Here is a 20,066-nt window from a genome sequence, read left to right on the forward strand (position 1 = left end):
GATACTAGCCAAAATGGGTAGGGGGCGCGACCCCCAATGTTGGAAATGTCATTGGGAGCAGGGAGACTACTTTCACATGTGGTGGGGATGCTCAAGGGTGCAAGCATACTGGAAGGAGGTCTTGGTGTGGATCAAGGGGGTTGATGGGGTTGAGAGAAGGCTGTCGCTGTGGCTCCTCCTTTTCGGAGTATGGTTGGAAGAGGAAGGGAATGAGATAGAGGAGGGGCACATGGTGCAAGTCATGCTAGTTGCCGACAGGTGTTCTTTGGCCCAGCGGTGGAAGAATCTGCATCTCCCGAAAGAAAAAGAGTGGGTGGCGAAGGTACGAGCCATCTATGACATGAAATTCCTAACGCACCTGCTGGATGAATCTCAATCAAACACTGAAGGCTTGTCGGTCCTCTTTCTCGAGAAATATGGCCGATGATTAGTATGGGAAGAGGAGGTGGGGATGTGACGGGCCCATGGGGCTAACCGCAAGAAATGTTTGGAGGGGTGTATTAAAATGGTAGATTTCAGCTGGAGATGACAAACTGCATAAGAGGGGAAAGTTGAAGTTAATTGTTCTTGTATTACTGAAAATTCCAATAAAGTTCAATTTGGAAAAAATTAAATATGACCAAGTCAGAACTGCTGGAGATGGGCATACAAAGAGAACAGTCAGAGGCCCTGTGCAGGAGCTCTCCCTTCAAATTAGCCGTAGGAAGTATTTCATATCTAGGGGTAGCACTAACTAGTAAGATGTCCAACCTGTATAAGGCCAACTAGCCAGGGATATTAAAGAAATCACAGGAAGACTTCTTGAGATGGACTCCCCTCCAAATCTCCTGGTTGGGGTGAATAACGACAGTTAAGGTGGCGACGCTCCCTAGATTGTATAAATTTCAGGTCCTTCCGATTGCAGTCCTGCAGTCGTTCTTCAAGGCGATAAATAAGATGGTGTCAAAGTTTATTTGGCAGAATAAACACCACAGGGTGGCCCTGGATCTGCTTATGACTCAAAGGCACGGATGCGGGCTGGGACTACCCAACATAAATAGATATTATGAAGCGGGCCAATTGAGAGTAGTGTGAGAATGGCTCACAGAAAGCACCTGGGTCGTAATGAGGCAGTATCCAAACAAGAGCCATTACAGTCATTTTAAACAGACCATGGTCTATAGCAAAACTAGATCTTGATAGACATGAGCATGGGGAACATGTTTATATCAGACCCTCCAAATGCACGTCTATCAAAGATCTCCTTATCATTTTGATTATAAATGTATCTGTAACAAATGCAGAAGGAAGCTTCTGGCCCTGTGATAGGTGTGAAGACTGCAGTATGGGTGAGAGCAAGCAAATATTTACTTTTGATTATCACAATTAGGTATGGTACATTTGTAAACACATTACAAGCGCAACAACACACTTAGCATATATACTTACTGGTTCATCCGAAAACGTGAATGAAGAGTCCATTCCATTATCCATATTTTGCTTCCTGCAACACTGCAGAGCAATTAAGAATGAAAACTCAAATTACCATATGGCAATACATTTTAAGCAAATGCATAACAGTGACTCTTCCCATTTGAAATTCTTTGGCAAAGATGCAGTGGAGGCTTCTATTTGGGAGGCAACGGAACTGAACTACTGCAAAGATTGGAATCCAAATACATCATTATAATGGAAATGCTTCACCCTAAAGCCAGAACAAGGATAAAGCACTGTATGTAATTCTAGATGGAGCAATTGCCTGTCTGTGACATTACCTGAAGTAATGTGCCAAGCCTGAAAGCAAACACTGGTACGTATGTTACGGTCATCTATAAATAGTCTAAAGATAGATTAGTAACCACTACTCTATGTTTTACCAGATTCTAAACTGTTTACAATGTTCTTTACAAATGACATCAATTTTCAAATACCCAGTCGACAATGATAACATGAATGAGACTAACGTACACTGATGCCACTAATCCCGATAATGGAAACAGGCAAAACGATCAGATGCCTAAAGAGATCTATGTTACCTCATGCCATGATATAAGTGAAGCGCAGCATCACCCAGTTTGCTTGTTTGGAATGACAGTGGTTTCATGATTTGTTTCCCCTCCATTACTCTCTGGACGATTGTATCCAGGTTGCATGTGACAGAGTTCCTTACGAAAATCACAAGTCCAAAGAATGGTTCAAGGTTTATTATTGAAAATGTCTTTGAGATGCTGTTGGGAGGAGGTTTTGTCTGCTAGAATGTGTGACAAAAGGGTTATTCTAGGCTGTCCCTCAGACTTCCAGGGGCTCCGTCCACCCTTGCCCAGGCTTACCTGGCACCCGAAATCACCTGGACACAAGAGATCGGTAACCCCTACAGTCTCACTTTACTCTCTGACATGGGAGAGCCTAAAGGCCAAGACCTTATCTAACTTACTCCCTCAGAGACTTTGTAAGGGTTGCTCTATTCAGTCACTCCACAAATAGTGGTTTTTACAAGAGTACAGTCCCTATATATTCTAAGAAACACCCACACTCTCTCTCCTCTCTCTCACTCCCACTCACTCCTCTCCCTGATCTTACATCTCCCTATTTCTCTACTCCCCTTTCTTCCTCTTCCCCTCTTCCTACTTCTGCATCTGCTCCTCTCTTCTCTCCCCACTGTATCCCTTCGGTCTCCCTCTACTCTGTCACCTTCTCTTCTCACCTCCTACTCTGTCCTCCTACTTTCTCCTGCTTCCCACCACTCACTCTCAACTACTCTGTCACCTTCTACTCCCTGCTATCTCCTCTTCTCTCTCTCCCACTCTGCTCACACCTTCCCTCTCTCATGCACTCTCACAATCACAGCTACAGTAATCCCACTTGACTCTGAAGCACAATGTAGTCCTGTCATTTCTCCTGGGGGTGTGTCACTGCTGTACGCAGATACAAAAAACATATTTACCCCCGCCCCCTCTGTGGGGTCGACAATTTAGACCATCTCTAAAACAGATGCTGCTTGCTGATGTGTCAGCGCTCCCTTCAGTCCAGGCGGAGGTGAGTAGAGCAGCTCTTTATTAACCAGTGCCGGAGCATCAGAATGGGTATAGGTGTCTTCTCCTTCAGTGTTCTGCTGGGCATGCTCACAACGGCAGGGCATGCAGGTCCTTGAAGTCCAGTAACGAAAAGAGAACTTGGGCCAAAATGGGGTGTGTGTCACATTGGGTGACAAAAAGTGGCACCTATCACCTCATACAAGGCACCCAGAGTTATTTTCATGAAACCCCCCCCCTTTACCTCCCCTCGTCCCCCCAACTTCCTCACCCCATTTCTGGGGTAAGGCAGGTTCTAGCATTTGCCCCGGAAGGCCTCCTACCCCTTGTTAGGAGGGATCACTGTTCTATCATTAAGGTACATTTTTATTTATCAAATGAGGAATCTCTGGAATCTTGAGTAGGCATGCATTTATACAATACACTGGAAACATTTCATATATTCACAAACATGGATGAGAGTTTAATATAAATAGTGTTTTCTATCATGGAATTCGAAAAAGGATATCACATGATAATTCACAGAATCAAGCATTATGTGAAGATTGAACAAAAAATACTTTGGGGGTGTGGCCGACCTGGGAAGCATGAAGAGGCTTCCTCGTTGAGCTCTATATCCCTGCGCCCATCAGTGGCTCATAGACCCCTCAAATGTTGTAGAAACGGCCCTTTTCACCTCTCTGCTGTGTGATGAGACCTGTGGCAACCCATTCAGTGAAGAACGGCTCCCGGAGAGGTGCTTGTCTTTACTTTTAGGGGATCGGACTCCGCAGCTCGAGAAAACAAATGGCGCTCGGGCTGTGACTGGGAGGACTCTTGTGCAATGATGCGTTCCACAGCCCGTTGAGTGCAGATGGAGAAGCCACGATAGGCAATCCTCTCTGCTGCTGTGGGTGAATAGATTTACTAGATTGGGGCACAGAGGTGTTGTACGGCTGCTGCAGCAGCGGTGCAGGTCGGTGGCAGGGAGACAGGGACGTCCTCTCTCCGGGAGGTGGTAGAGGCCTTGCCCTTCTGGTCGCAGTGGCTCCGGGTTGTCAAGCACCTGGCGGAGAATAGAAAGGACGAGCAGACCCGTCCTGTGCATTTTTGAAGAGCGACCTGGGGAACCCATGCGCCTGGAGTGTCATGAAGGATAGTCGTAGCATAAGGAGGGCACAGAGGAGGTGGGTGGGCGAGTCAAGCTAGGAGTAACTCGATGAGAGCATAGAATAACTGTGGCTGCAGAAAAAATTGATAAAGTTTTCTGGAGGAACCTATAGCATCCACTATTGCTGCAATTGGAGGTAGGTGCTGCAGAAGAGGTCTAGAGGAGGAATAAGCTGCTGTGTTACATACATGAACTGGAGGTTATATTGCTGCGGTGAAAGCCCTGCAGGTGATAGGGTGAATGATCAGCGTGGGGGCCTTGGGGCTTCCTCTGGAATATTGTTGAAGCGTGGCCAAGGGGCATCCAGTATTATTGGCCTGCTACCGCAGTGGACTGGCCTCTTGAGGTTGGGAGAGCTGAACATTTTCTGCACTGCTGCCTAACTTAAACGCTTGAGGGAACACAATCATTCAGTCAGTTAGGTCTACTAAAGCTTGTCACAACCTAGCTGTTGGCTCCTTATCCAGAGGACCGGCAAATGTTTTTTTAGTCACTGCCCTAACCATGTCAAAAACGCTGGCATAACAGAAAGGCACTCTTTCTGGCGATATAAAATCCCTGATGCTGAGACAGGAGGGCTCTAAGCCGAACCAGCTACAAGGGATGATCCAGGTCCACTCGCATTCACAACTGGAGGATGCTCAGAGGATGCGATCACATTTGCAAATAATCTACTGGAAATCCAAAAAGAATTTAAGGAGAGCACCGTAAATCTGACCAAATCAATTGCGTAGCTGGATAAACATGTCTTGGCAGCAGAGGAAAGATTGGATCAGGATCACATACAGGCAGAGCTGGCTGAGAGAATGGTGGGTCTAGAGCAACAATTCAAGATTGTCTTGTCGAAGCAGGAGGATGCTGAGAATAGGTCAAGGTGGAATAACATTAGTTTGCAGTGAATCCCTAAACATATTGCTGATGGGGATTTATTCAACTAGGTTCAAGCACCATTTCAACAGATTTTGAGCATCTCTGATGAAGAGGTGATAGTTCTGGATAGAACTCATTGAGTTTACTCATCCTATCAGCAAAGTAAAGATTTGCTGCCAGATGTTCTTGCGCAGGTCCACCTGTATCAGCTCAAGGAGACCATCATGGTGGCATCGAAAAAACAAGAGATGATCCGATTCTGGGATTCCTCCACATTAGTGTTCCAAGATTTGGCCCAAGCGAAATTACGGAAAAGGAAGAAGCTGTGCCTGGTCAGAAGTTGGCTTTGAGACAAGGGTGTGCGATATAGATGGACATTCCCATGCAGTCTGAAATTTTAATATCAGTGCAAAGCTTATAGTATTGTTAAGGAGGGGGAAGCAGCAGAACTAATGGGAAAGGATATGGGTGACTTGCCATCGGAACAATCCCCCGAAAAGGGAGAGAGATACACAAGCAAAGAGACTGCCAAGGAAAGAGGACTTGAAGATGGGTCGCCCATATCCTAAGGAAAGAGGAAGAGGAGATCATGCCTCGATGGTCACCTGAATGAACTGGACAGGTAAATGGATGGGCTAGCTCACATTCAGTTAGGGAGGGTTGAGGGCAGAGGTCCTTAAAAGGTTTCTGTGGAGTCGTTATAGGTTTTTATATGGGTTTCACCAAATGTACAGGCTTAATGATGGGTTTAGAGGTGTTTATTATTATGCAGTGGAGTTGAGACAGGTGAGAGGTTCATTCACTGAGTTGGGGCGGAGGGTGATGGGTGTGGGCGATGGAAACTGATGCTAAGATGCTGAGATATTTGTATTGTCCCTAGGTGAGAGTCTTTGAAGGGTGTTATGTTGAGTTTTTGCATGGGGGAGTGTATGGGGATTTCAGAGTTATGTACAGTTTGTGGTAGCATAAGGTGAAAAACCTGGGAAGATGATGGGGTTATTGGATCACAATGGATTCGACAATGTGATATCTACAGGTGCAGAAAAAGGGAAAGGGCTGTATTGGGCTTGGTGACCCACAATGTTAGGGGTCTGAACTCTCCCTCCAAGAGGCGCAACATCTCGAGAAGGTTAACAGAGTTGAAAGGCCTCAGTGGCTTTCCTACAGGAAATGCACCTGCTACATAAGGATGAATTATGCATGAGATGTAAAGCATTCCCCCAAACAATATGTTGCGTCCAGTGGTGCTAATAAAATAGGGGTAGCAATCTTAATTGGCAAAGAGATAAGATTTTTGCAAACAACTCATTTATAGGGATCCTGAGGGGAGGTTTTTGCAGCTTAAGATGAAAGGTTCATTCACTGTGTTGGGGAGGGTGGGTGACGGGCAGGGGTGCTGGAAACTGACACTAAGATGCCAGGATGTGGGTATTGTCCCTAGGGGAAGAGTCTTTGTAAGGTGTTATGTTGGGGTTTTGCATGGGGGAGGTTATGGAGATTTCAAAGTTAAGTACAGTTTGTGGTGGCATATGGTGAAAAACTTGGGAGGATGATGGGGGTTATAGGTTTACAATGGTTTCGACAATGCAATATCTACAGGTGCATAAACAGGGAAAGGGCTGAATTGGACTTGGTGACCCTCAATGTTAGGGGTCTGAACTCCCAACCCTCCCCCCCCCAAGAGGCGCCACATCTCGAGAAGGTTAACGGAGCTGAAAGCCTCAGTGGCTTTCCTACAGGAAATGCACCTGCTACCTAAGGATGAAGTATGCATGAGATATAAAGCATTCCCCAAACAATATGTTGCATCCAAAGGTGGTACAAAAAGAGGGGCCGCAAACTTAACTGGCAAAGAGATACTATTTTTGCAAACAACATACATAGGGATCCTGAGGGGAGGTTTTTGCAGCTTAAAGGTTTATTGAAGGGCACTTATTTACTCTGGTTGCATCCCATGCATCTAATGAGCACCAAGACCGCTACTTAAGAGTGCTATTAGAGAAGGAAGCAGAAGGTACTTTGCGAGGGCCATGTTGTCATTGGAGGCGACTTTAATTGTGTAATGGGCCCAATTTTGGGCAAAGCACTCTCACCCACGGCAACTGATAATAGGAATCGTCAGGAACTGGCAAAGCTGCTGAGGGACCTGGGTTTAATCGAATCTTGGCAGTTCTTTAGGCAAGGGGAATGGGACTATACACACTATTCAGTGGTGCACAAGGGCGTTTGTGCGATTGATATGGTGTTGACCTCGACAATTCTGGTTCCGATGGTGCTGTCAGTGGAGATTGGCCTTCGTTATCTATCGGAACATTCTCTGGTAGTATTGCAAATACATCTGGATGGACCTTTGGGTAGGGAAAAGAAAACAACTCAGGCTCAATGAGCTAGTCTAAAGGGATATTACGATCAGGGTGCATATTGAAACGGTGATCCAAAATTATTTTCAGGAAAATGATGATGGGAATTTGGATGGGAGAGTAATTTGGGATGCTGGAAAACAATAATTAGAGGGGAATTTATTGTAAAGACAGCAGCTTTTCTTAGGGCACGGGGATCACTGCGAGTGGCTCTGGAGCAGGCTGTGGCAGAAGCGGAGCGGCTACATAAGAATAAGTGTTCATTGAAGTATTTACAGGAGTTAACAAAAGTGCGGAAGCAGTTAGAGGCACATTTAGCAGAATGGTCAGCGCAATTATTGATACAAACCAGATAACGCTATTCCATAAAAGGTTATACGGCCAATATATTCCTTGCAGCGAAGCTCCACAAATAGAAGGGCAAAGCTATATTCTGCAGTTGAAAAATGAGTCCGGGCGCTGAGGAGAGCAGAAGCAGACAAATTAGACATAATGGAATCTTTCTATAGACAGCTAGTGAAAGAGGAAACGCTAGAGTCTGAGAGGCAATTGGAGTCCTTGCACAAATCGGGGTTGCCGCAGGTTTCGGCTCAAGACAACAAACTATTAGAAGCTCCAATAACCTCTGTGGAAGTGGGTAGAGTTATTGATACTTTGCTGCTTAATAAAACTCCCGGGCCCAATGGGTTTGGAAATGTGTTATAGAGAACATTTTGACCATGGCTATCATAGCCGTTGACTAAACTATTTAACGAAATCCAGTACAGGGATAAGTTTCTCAGGATATGGATATTTCCGCTACATCGTTGTTACTTAAGCCTGCTAAGGATCCAGCCGAATGCCCAAGTTATTGTCCTATATCCCAGCTTTACGGGAATGTGTCATGATGCCTACCCCCGGGCATCCGGACCAAGCCCATCAGCCCCGGGAGCAGGCATCCAGATATTTATTAAAACCCCAGCAGCCCCGGCTAGGGGATGTCTGGGGTCAGTCCTGGCGCCTTAGGCACCAGGCTCATAATAGAAATCAGTCCTGGCGCCATAGGCGCCAGGCTCATAGACATTACTTACCTCATGCAGACCATGCTGCAACTGAATCCAAGCCAACGTGAGGCTTGGATGGGACTATTTTGTCACAGGGACTATTTTTTACTCGGGTGTGGTTCTGGGGAACTTCTTAACTGGAACTACTTTGGAGGCTATTTAAACCACGCCCGATCAGCAACACACGCTTCGTGTTATTCTGCATCCAGCAGCGTAACGCTCACTGTGCCTGCAGTCAGCATCCAGTCTTCAGCCAAGCCCGTCTCGAATCCAGAGCTCCTAGCAAAGAGGAAAGAAGAAGGAAAGGTTAGAACACCGACATTATTTCAATCCTTACCTGATTCCGGATCCATCACGTCTTCAAACTTGAAAAGGACTTTATTTCTGCACGCGTCGCATCGCTAGCTGCAGCACCGCGCCATACTCACCAGTCCTCGCAGCATTTTTCGATCCTGCGCTGCCTCCATCATTTTCTTCGCTGAACTCCAGCACCTGGGGGGGAAAACATAAGAAACAACAAGGTGAGCCAAGAGAGCTGACAAATACAATCTCTACCCACCATAGGCTTACCTGATTTACCACCGGAGGCATTACCCTTTAATACACCTCATCTTCAATGCCGCACCTATAAAGGGAGAAAACAACAAGTTAAACTCATGCAACCTTTACCGGACAGTGTTGGGTAATACAGACTCTTACCTGAACGCCATCAGCTGCCTCCAGGCAATATTCTTTTGAACCAGCTGCAATTCAATAAGGGAATGGAATAAGAGTGACCATCGGACATATTGAACTCTTTGAATTTTCAGAAATGGGATTGTTAGCATATGCCACACTTAGATGGAATTCTCAAGCTTAGTCTGCGCCAAATCTAGACAGAAATGTGATTGTTAGCATATCCCACACTTGGATGAAATTTTCAGAAATGTGATTGTTAGCATATGCCACACTTAGATGGAATTCCAAGCTTAGTCTGCGCCAAATCTAGACAGAAATGTGATTGTTAGCATATACCACACTTAGATGGAATTATCAGAAATGTGATTGTTAGCATATGCCACACTTAGATGGAATTCTCAAGCTTAGCCCGCGTCGCATCTAGACAGAAATATGATTGCTAGCATATGCCACACTTATATGGAATTTCAGAAAAGTGACTGTTAGCATATTCCACACTTAGATGGAATTTCTCAAGTCTAGTCTGCGCCAAATCTAGACAAAAATGCGATTGTTAGCATGTGCCACACTTACATGGAATTCTCAAGCTTAGCCCGCATCGCATTCAGATAGAAATATGATGGCTAGCACATGCCACAGTTAGATGAAATTTCTCAAGTTTAGTCTGTGCCGAATCTAGACAGAAATGTGGTTGTTAGCATGTGCCACACTTAGATGGAATTCTCAAGCATAGTTTGCGCCGAATCTGGGCAGAGGTGCGATTGTTGGCATGTGCCACACTTGGAACGGATTCTCGGGCTTGGCCTGCGTTGCATCTTGATGGAAATGTGGTTGTTGGCGAGTGCCACACCTGGATGGAATCTCAGAAATGTGATTGTTAGCATATGTGACTCTTAGCATGCACCACACTTAGAATTATGAACCTAGCTTGCGCGACATCTAGATAGAAATGTGACTGTTAGCATGTATCGGACCTAGATGGAATCCCACAATTGCAAGGACAGCAAAGGTCATGGGAGCCTAGTAACCTCGTTCATGCACCTAGGTTGGTGAAAAAATTCCATCGTAACTTCCCAGACAAACCAGGACCGAGGGGAAGAACACCTTTAGGAGGGGCCTTGGGGGGGAGTGCTGTCTTGATGCCTACCGCCGGGCATCCGGACCAAGCCCATCAGCCCCGGGAGCAGGCATCCAGATATTTATTAAAACCCCAGCAGCCCCAGCTAGGGGCTGCCTGGGTTCAGTCCTGGCGCCTTAGGCACCAGGCTCATAATAGAAATTAGTCCTGGCACCATAGGCTCATAGACATTACTCATTGCGGCGCCCGTCGAACCATGACGCAGCATTTTCCCTTCTGCTGCACGCTCTAGCTTGATCTATGTCCTTAGCTGAGCATCCGCCGCCCTGCAAGCGCACAGGTAAGTGGACCTGTTGCGCTCTCTCTCCCCTTTCTGCACATCATCTAGGGGCCCCTACCTTTATGGCATGCCCAGCTTCATGTAAGAAGCAACTTAAATAACAAAATGTTTTTTGTAAAATAAATGTATTGTTTGTACTCTTAGGACTTTATTCTTTGTTTTTTGTTTCTGTGACTTTCTTTGAAAGCACATACCTTATACTAATATGGAGATTCAACTAAAATAACGGACAGAAATCAGGCTGTCACCAGCGTGGGTACCTCTTTTGGTTCCTTGTTTATAACGTTGATCATGCAGGGACCTGTCTTGGAAGTCTCGTCTGTGAACGAGTGGTGCCAACAGAGGACAGAGTCTGCAACTCTCTCTGAGATTAGTGACTACACGTGTGCAGTGCTAAATACATCTGAGTCTTGTAAGGAGGCTAAAGGCTATACGGACGAACAGGCAAGCTCAGACATTAATAATGCAGCCTACCCCACTCCAATTCCATTTGTGGGTGATGTTCTGGTGACAGCATTTAAGGTGCTGCATTTAGAAGAGCATGGAACTGTAAAACAGCTTTCCCCCAGCACAGCCTCTAAAACCAGAAAGTCTGCAAGATCGAACAGTATCTGGGGCCCCCGCACAGGGAGAAAACACAGCCCCAAGACTGAGTAGAACGGGGAGGGCTTAAAAGGGGCACGATGCAGACTACACAAGGACACACACTCCAAGTGGCTTCACCCCCAGGAAACAAATAACAGGGCTGAAGGGTGAATGCCCTTCTCCCCTCATTGCCGGGATCTGTACAGCCCGCTGTGTACTTAACCTGTCAAATTCAGCCACTGAACTTTGTCCATTAAATAATGATCTGAGGGGCTTAAAGAAAACACATGTAGCTATACAATTCAGCAAACAGTTGTCTAACAGTGGGATACAGAGGACCCAGTTGAACCCAACAACAAACATCCCTTCTTTTAAAGGAGCTACGTATTGAAAACCAGCAGGTTTGGGATTTAACATAGGCACTGAAAAGCATAGATTCCATTACAGAGATTGAATGCCCGCTGTTTCAAGCGGATTTCAAACAGCATAACCTCCAAACCAAAAATGTGCAGGAGAAGTGGATGACGCTGTGCTCTTGGAAATTTGGAACCTGCTGGAAATATTACAAGATAAAACCAGTGCCCAAATGGATGTGCATGATCCAGAAAGGGCAATTGATATTGGAGAAAGAACCAGTAGCACCTTAATAGAGCAGGCGATTGGTAGCCAGGTGGCCCCAAAGAGCCGGGTGGTCAACTCTATGCCCGGTAATCAAGTGAAAGTCCAGCTAGGGAGCTTTAAGCAACTGGCGAGCTCCTTTAAACCTAATGGGGTCTAACAACAGCAACAACTTCTGCTACAAGTGGCAGATAGAGCAAAGCCTTCTCAACCTCAGGGGGTGTGTGAGAGAAGGAAACGGCAAAGGATTGATATAGCCAGTGTTAGGTCTTCTTACTCCTCTAGTGACTCATCAAACATATCAAACCCTGATTCACTTATCACTCTCTATGGTTTGGGTGATCCAAATGAGCATTGCAAAAGGACTGAAAAGGACCCTATGGGGCCTGGCATCAATGCTAGTACATTGCAGCACTAACGATCACCATGGCCACATTCACAAACCTATACGAGTCAATAAATTACCAGTCGAAAGATCAAACAACACTCACTGCAATGTTGCATTCTAAAATGCTTTTCGTAGAAGGTTTTGTGACAGCAGTCCAAGGAAAGTTGGACAAAAACAGGGAAGAAACATACTTCACAGTGTTCTCGATCCCTTAATTGAAGAGAGGTACACAAGAAGACTATCAAGAGCCAAATGCGATGCACGTGACCAGGGTAGCTTGGGAGTCCTTCCTCAGTCTGCCACCTTGGTGCCTAGCATTACGATTCCACAGAAGCAGATTCCATCGGCCTTAAAAACTGACATAATGGAAATCCCCCAAGAAATGTTGCATAAGGCTAGTAAAATGGAAAAGGAGGTTACTTTGTCGCAAAAGGTGAAAAGTTGCCCAGTCTTCGCAGTTAAGGAGCTAGAGGTTGTACCTGATGTTGGGCAAAAGCAAAGCGATGGAGACAGGCCTATAGCAGCCATTTCAATCACAAAGAACATTAAAGCGTATCCAATGTTTTTGAAATTGAAAAGGAAGAAAATAGGTGCTAAACCACAACAATAATTTGAACTGCAAAAAGAAAAACAAAAAAAACAAAAGTAAATCCAATGATTCCTGCTAATTTCTGAGAAACTTGAATATTCCATTGAGCCTGAAAGTCACCATTGGGAGGAAATCGGGCAAGCCTAAGGACGTTCAGAGAGGGGACAGCGAAAAAAAGAGTTAATAGAATCCCTCAAAAAAACATGAAGGATTAACCCTGGAGGAGGACAGCATTGAAGCCTTCCTAAAGTTATCAATTTACCTGTATGAGGATGAAATAGAAGAAGACGTGAGACAGTATAGTCCAGTATTGGTTGAAGATCCGGTAATTGACCAGAGGGCTCTGACTTTAAATAGCAAGACTGACCTCTTAGAAGAAACCATGGAAAAATCTACTTATGCCTTTAAAACCATGGAACAAAAACGCTTGGCAGTAACTACAGAGTTGCGCCGGCCACAAGTAGTTAAAGTGGGCCATCCTGCTTCTTTATCAAGATTCTTAAGTGAAAATTAATCCAAGGCAGAAGAAGGTAAATCCACCCTGCTCTTTGACGGTAGGTTGTCTATTCCAACACTACCTACTAACCATACTACGAATAAGAACAACAAGTTTTATAGGTAAACCACAAACTTCAAAAATAAATCATGTTGGAGAAAAAAAGTTGCTGGCTAAAAAAAGAAACCTGCATTGTCCTGGAAAGGATTCTTCACATAGACGACCGCCTGATAATGAACAGGGCAAACGTCCTAAGATTGTTACACCATATCCCTACGAAGCAATTGATTACGACCAATGACATTGCAAGGGTCGAATTTGTAAGCGAGCAGTGACTTGATAAAGTGGCTGTACATCTGGAATCCAATTTCATCAAACAGGCCATCTTGGAAGAGGCCTTGCTTTTTCTACCATTGGGATTTGACGTATTAGAAAAACTGGAAGACAGGACCACTACAAGCAAAGCGTTGGATGGGAAGAAGATTCAGTCTAGTGATTAGCTTGACTATTCTCCAAGTAATACTCCAATTCGAGAAACAGCGATAAAACAAAGAGGAGCTAATTTTGGGGTTGCAGATAACCCCCTATTCACAATTACTATATGTCAGGTCCAGTTGCGAATTCCTGCAGGAGTGACGATAGCCCACCAGACCCCCCTAGTCTGCCAGCTTAATAATCCTACTAAACTAAAACTATCAAACTGGCAAACCCAAGGGGAAAGGGGAATTGGAAAAAATAACAAACGCAGATCTTCTCTAGAGCCCTTGTCTCCAGCTTCGTTCGTGGACTGAATATCTCTGGGTAAACGATTTGCCGTGAAGACCTAGAAGGTAACCACAGTTAACAACCGTTACTAACAACTTTCACTTACCCTCCCTCTTACCTATACACGGTTTCCTCCCAAGACCCTTAAAATACCTGCAGCCTATGCTTTCTGAGCTAATAGGCTTCCTTTAAGGGAATTGCTGAACTGCTGACAATATTGAAAGTCCTTTATCTTCTTTTAACTAGCAGTTCCGACTGAGAATCATCTTTGCATCTTTGCTAGAACCCCTTTAAAACATTAGAGTCAATGGGTTCTCTTTTTAAGGTTCTGTAGTTCTGTTGCACTCACACTCTTCTCAGCTTGCTCTGGTGACTTGAGATCAGTTTGTGAGCTAAAGTTTCTTTATTAAACTATCTCTGCTCTCTCTTAACACTTCCTTCAAATCACTTAAAAGAAGATTCTTTGACTCATTCTGTCCTAATGTGCTTTTTCGCACAGTCCGCTCACCTCTGAGTACTTTTCCTTTCATGAGTAGTCCACGAGTCGGCGTTCACACTTCCTCGCTTGCTGCCTTAAGTTTCTTTTCTTTCATTGCCTTTGTCGTAACGTAGACTGACTGTGACCGTTCCTTCGATGACAACATCAGCTGTTCCGTTGTCAGTTACTTGAGTTCGTAGCAAAGGAATATGTTGCACTGCAGATCACCACGTTACAGCGCGTCTTTGGGTTCCTTCCTCTAATAGACCCGACACACGCAATGCTTCTACTATGCGGACAACAAAACGGAAAGCCTATGTTAGTTTTCTGCAGATACTTGTTAATAAAGACTAAGACCTTACGGCCGCGTCGGATCGCCATGCGCTCTAAGGTTAATAATTAATCTGCGGTCTGGAACGCTGCAGTTACTTGAAACAAAGCGCACGCATCGGCAGAATGCTGCAGACTGAATTACATTAATATTTCACTTTCCTTATTTACAATTACGTGTCTTCAACTACACGCGGAGAACAGTTCATAAACCTTTAACGTTTAACTTATAACACTTGTTGAAAGGGTAGAACTTGAATTGTGAACACTTAGCTTTCTTCATCTGTTAACTTCCTTAGCTGACTTTTGCTGTTACTGCTTCCAATGGATTCTTCTTGTCTCTGTTCTTTCTCAGAAATTGAAATCTTCAGAGTTTTTACTAAAATACTTTGCTGAACTATAAACTGCGACCTGTTCCCTTGAAAACTAGAATGAAAGGCAGTTTAGAACTTCTAGTGGAATTCTAAACTACCTCACCACCAGGCACAGCCAATCAATGCTGCTGAGCTGAGCCTCCATCTTAACCTGGGGAAACAAAGGTTTCCTGACAGCCACATTAAGGAAGAATCTCTCATTCCCAATCACAGACCTCCTGCAACTAAATCATTCTCATTCACTAGCTGAAACATACTACTGGTTACTACTCCTGCACCTCCAGTTAAAGTGTTTAAATCGTGTACTAATAAGTGGAAACCTAGATGGGTCTTTAAAGCGTGAGCAATGGTATGGAAGCCTGACAATGCCCAGTGGAATCCTGACACTATAGGAGGATCGGAAGTTGCAGAGAGGAAAGTGACAATACATCAGAGTGAAGAGCCAGATTTGGATCAGAAAGAGTCCTGGACTTGGCTAGCAGAAGCGTTTGCACTCAACAAAAGTGGAGCCTAACTATGCCTTCGGCAACCACGGCGCAAGTGGGTCATGGGTAGCCAAAACACAAGGGGCTTTGGACACTTGTTTTCCAATGAAGAATTAATTTTGGATGGCTATGAGATCATCTGTTTACAGGAGACCTGGTAAAGGACAGTGCAATACTGTACAGATTTACAGCCTTCTTGATCCAGCTCAGAAGGGCAGCAAGGGGAGAGCAGTATCAAGTCTATTAAGACTACTGAAGAATGGAAGATCTCTGGAAATAATAAAAATATGGAACTTAAATCCATATGGCCAGGTGTTAAAGATCCGGACTAATTGTATAAGAATAAAAACAACTGAATGGCTGATCGTATGTAATTTATATTGGAACTCAATGGGAATTGGGGACTCCAATTTTATGCATGCGATCATGGGATTGATAGACAAACTTTGTGAAACCTTAACAGACCCGATTATAATAATATGTGGTGACATCAACGTGACAACTGTAGAGAATGTTTCAAGAGCTAGCTCTGAAGAAAACGAGCCTGCTACTGAACCGAAAAAAGGAAAAAAAGGCCATGCATGGATAGAAGAAGCAGGTTTGAGAAGTCTACAAAGTAATTTTTTTTTCCTTTTTTCTTTTTTCTTTTTTCTCTGGGTGGCAGCATTGTGCGAAATATATTTGTTTTATTATTGGCATTTGGTTTAAAACAATAAATACCTTTTTACCTTCATACAATCACATTTTTCCTACAATCCCCATTTATCCCTGACTTCATTGTTTAACACTGAAAGTGAAGAATCAAAATAAGCTGCGGAGAGACCTTGGACAAAATGGTCTTACATGACTAATGAAGAGGACATCTTGCTTCTATTTAAGAAGGCTAGTAACTGAAGGGCTCTTGGACCTGACAGGTTAACCAACGCCCTCCTCAGAGAATAACCTGACCTGTGGTCAAGTTCCCTTTGGACCTTGTTTGCCCAGATCAAAAGATTAAAGCGGGTCCCAAGATCATGGAAGACGTCCATAGTGGTGCCGATATTCAAGAAGGGGGAATAAGGTGGACCCTAAACAAACTAGTGCCCTATTGCCCTTCTTGACGATGTAGGCAAGATATGTGCTGATTCTGACGGGACTGGATGATTGGATGAGTAAGTCAGGTCACTTTGATGTATGCCAGTCAAGCTTCATCAAGGAGATTGGTACATCGTTAAAAGTATTTTTGATCAATTGTTTGAAATTGCGGACCATTGGGACCAACACCAAAGTATATCTAACATTTATTGATATGGTTCAGACCTTTGATTCAATAGATAGAAGCTTGCTTTGGATCAAACTTGATATTTGGGGTTGTCCAAGGGACATCTTGGAAGCTATTAAAGACCTCTATTCAGAGACCACATTGTACATAAAACTGGATCAGAGGGGATTGCTGTCATATTCTACTATGAAAACGAGGGGGCTAAAACAGGGTTGCCTGCTGGCCCTGCTTTGTTTACTTTGTTTATTTCTGATTTTTGGAAACGTTGAGCAAAACTAGGAGTTTTCCACCCAACATCAATGGAGTTCCCCTCAACCGCGTATTTTACACAGACTATTTAGTTCTAATCGATCAGATGCCTGTTGGCCTCCAACGTCAACTGAATGCCTTCCAAGTTTATATGATGGAAAACAGTTTAAAGGTCAATGCAGGAAAATCAAAAATGTTGATCCTACAGTAAGCTAAGAGAAGGAAACTGAAAAAGACATTATGGTATTTGAATAATGAAAGGCTGCCTAGAGTTGACTCAATCACATACTTAGGGATGTGCATTAATATTGGTCTGTGAGAGGCCATGTTGAGAATGAAAATAAAAGCCCTTGCAGCACAGGGATGCCTACTCTTGAGAAAGTACTCTGCATCAGTTTTGTGTAAAAATGTAGCATTGTACCATAAGTGCTTGTCACTGTGCCCGGTAAGAGGCTTTGGTTTAGTGAAGGGAGGTATTAACAAGTCTGGATACCACGGAAGCGCAGATGTTGGCCAACTCGACATAAGTGAAAATGAAGATCTGGAGAAAAGACTGGGTTGAGACACGCAGGAGCAAAGTCAGCGGTTCCAACTGTATTCTCACTGTGAGTAGGCCCTAAAAAACTTTTCCAAAATATTTGGGGAAGTGTCCTAGCAGCTTCTATAGAAGACAGTATATGAGATTTAGATTGAACCTATATCCAACGCTAGAGGCCATAACAACAAGGAAAAGAGGGCGCAACAAGTGCAAGTTGTAGGTTTTGCAAAGTGGAGACAGATTGATTGATTGATTGATTGATATTTTATTTCTATCGCGCTCGTACACAAGTGTTTCAGAGCGCGACAAGGCAAGGGAGGGGAACAGGGGAGAACAAAACAGCGATCTTACTAGGCCCAGTGACATTGAGAACGCGCAAGTGCATGGGAGAGGGGGAGGGGAAAAGTGCATGGAAGGGGGCAGAGGTAGAAAGTGCGAAGCAGAGGAGAAACAGATAAATAACAATAAATAAATAATAAAGGCAACAAACAGTGGTAATGCAGCCACAAATTTGCAAGTGCTAGGTTTAAGGCAGCAGACAGGGTAGGTCCGATAAGTGCAGGAAGAAAAGGGGGGGGCTGTATGGGTACAGATACAGACCCCAGTGTGAGGGGTGGCCCGGAGGCAGTGCGGGAGGGTGACAGGCTGAGCAGGTACCTGGGCCCAAAAGACAGAGGGTGGCCAGGTGCACTGAAAGAAACCCTCAAACACTTGCTATTGTTTTGCCTGCCAATAACAGATTAGATCTCGGATTCTGGGGAAATTTTTTGAAGAACTCAAGACGGCCACGCCTGACGAGTGGTGGTTCATTTTTATGCAAGGGGAACGGATTATTGCCTTGGTTAATTACTTGGCGACGGTCTTTGAATTACTTGATCTGCAATAGGCAAAGATCGGGGCTTTATTTTACGGGGAAGGAAGTATCTCCACTGCTGCTGCTTGTATCAACTCTCTGAGAAATATTTTTTTTTGTTGATCAATTCTGGAGCAATAGGCAGTGATGTGGGGTTAATGAAATGATGGAACATGTGTTTCCTTTTATCTTCTATATGTAGTGATGTTCACTCAAGCAAGAAGAAGAAGAAGAAGAAGCAACACCGCAGGATCAAACCACGATCCTGGTCATCTCCCGTGCTACCGGAGTAGCGTGTTGCCTGCATGCAGCAAGGTAAGCCCCATCAGGCTTTTGACTGATTCATCAGTAATATTTGTAATATTACCCTGCGATCGTCCCACACCGCTATATAGAATTGGCAGTCTCCTCATGGCTGCCTGCTGGATGTGAGGCTTTATTGCTAACTTGCAATTTCGTTCCGGTGTTGGCCCAGTTGGGCTGAGTATTCTGTTTGAGGCCGTGTTTACTCTGACAAATGGCCGCCACATTTGCCTTGCCAAAGTGACTCCCCTCACAGACATCAGAGCTGCTTGCCTATTGGCCAGCCCCCCTGCAAAAGAACCAATCATGGGCATTGGCAGGCCAACATGCAATTGACAATGTGCAATTCCGGCCTCCTCTGTAGACGGCCCACACCCAAAGGCCCTCCCTAAGGCCCCTTTCTCCTCCCTCCTCCTACCATATACGCAAGCAAAAAAAGAAGAAGAAGCAACACTGCAGGATCAAACAACGATCCTGGTCATCTCCTGTGCTAATGGAGTAGCATGGTGCCCGCATGCAGCAAGGTAAGCCCTGTTGGGCTTTCGACTGATTCATGAGTAATATTTTTAATATTACCCTGCGATCGTCCCACACCGCTATATAGAATTGTCAGTTTCCTCATGGCTGCCTGCTGTATGTGAGGCTTTATTGCAAACTTGCAATTTCGTTCTGGTGTAGGCCCAGTTGGGCTGAGTATTATGTTTGAGGCCTCATGTACTCTGAAAAATAACCTCCAAATCTCTCTTCCTTGAGCTCTTCGGTCCTCCACCTTCAACTCCCTCAGGGTCAGTCGCTGCTCCAAGCAACGAGTTAGTTGGTAGATCTCTTTCTCCGGCTGGGGCCTCCCTCTGGAACAGCCTCCCTGCCTCTCTGAAACTTGAGGAGAACCATCTCCGGTTCAGAAAGCACCTCAAGACCTTCCTCTTTCCTTCTGCCTTTTCTCTTTCTCTCCCCTGCAGATTTCCTGTCTGATACTGCACTGGTCACCTGGTTACCCTCTGATTTCAGGCCTATGTCCCTGGCCATCCAGTTTCACACCCGCACTGCCTCCCGGCAACCCTTGCACTTGGGTCTGTAACCCTACAGTCCCCTACCTGCACTTTTGGACACCTGCTGTCTGCACTTACCCTTGCACCTGCCACCTGCTGGCCGCACTTCTTGCTATTGCTTTGATCCCATGTACAGCACTGCCCCCTCCCCTTTTCCCTAGCACTTTCCCCTTCC

General features: G+C 44.8%; 1 protein-coding gene across 2 annotated transcripts in view; it reads right to left on the bottom strand.

The window, feature by feature from the left end:
- LOC138510377 (coiled-coil domain-containing protein 171-like) overlaps positions 1–20,066 on the bottom strand; it is a 3,784,015-nt gene that overhangs the window by 2,624,043 nt on the left and 1,139,906 nt on the right. For both annotated transcript variants that reach the window (XM_069625990.1, XM_069625991.1), the window contains one exon: positions 1,429–1,491. In XM_069625990.1, the coding sequence (XP_069482091.1) occupies positions 1,429–1,491 (63 nt within the window). The remainder of the gene's footprint in view (positions 1–1,428; positions 1,492–20,066) is intronic.

Source organism: Ambystoma mexicanum, chromosome 6p (genome assembly GCF_040938575.1).
Source record: "Ambystoma mexicanum isolate Mex_15411 chromosome 6p, UKY_AmexF1_1, whole genome shotgun sequence".
NCBI lineage: Eukaryota > Metazoa > Chordata > Amphibia > Caudata > Ambystomatidae > Ambystoma > Ambystoma mexicanum.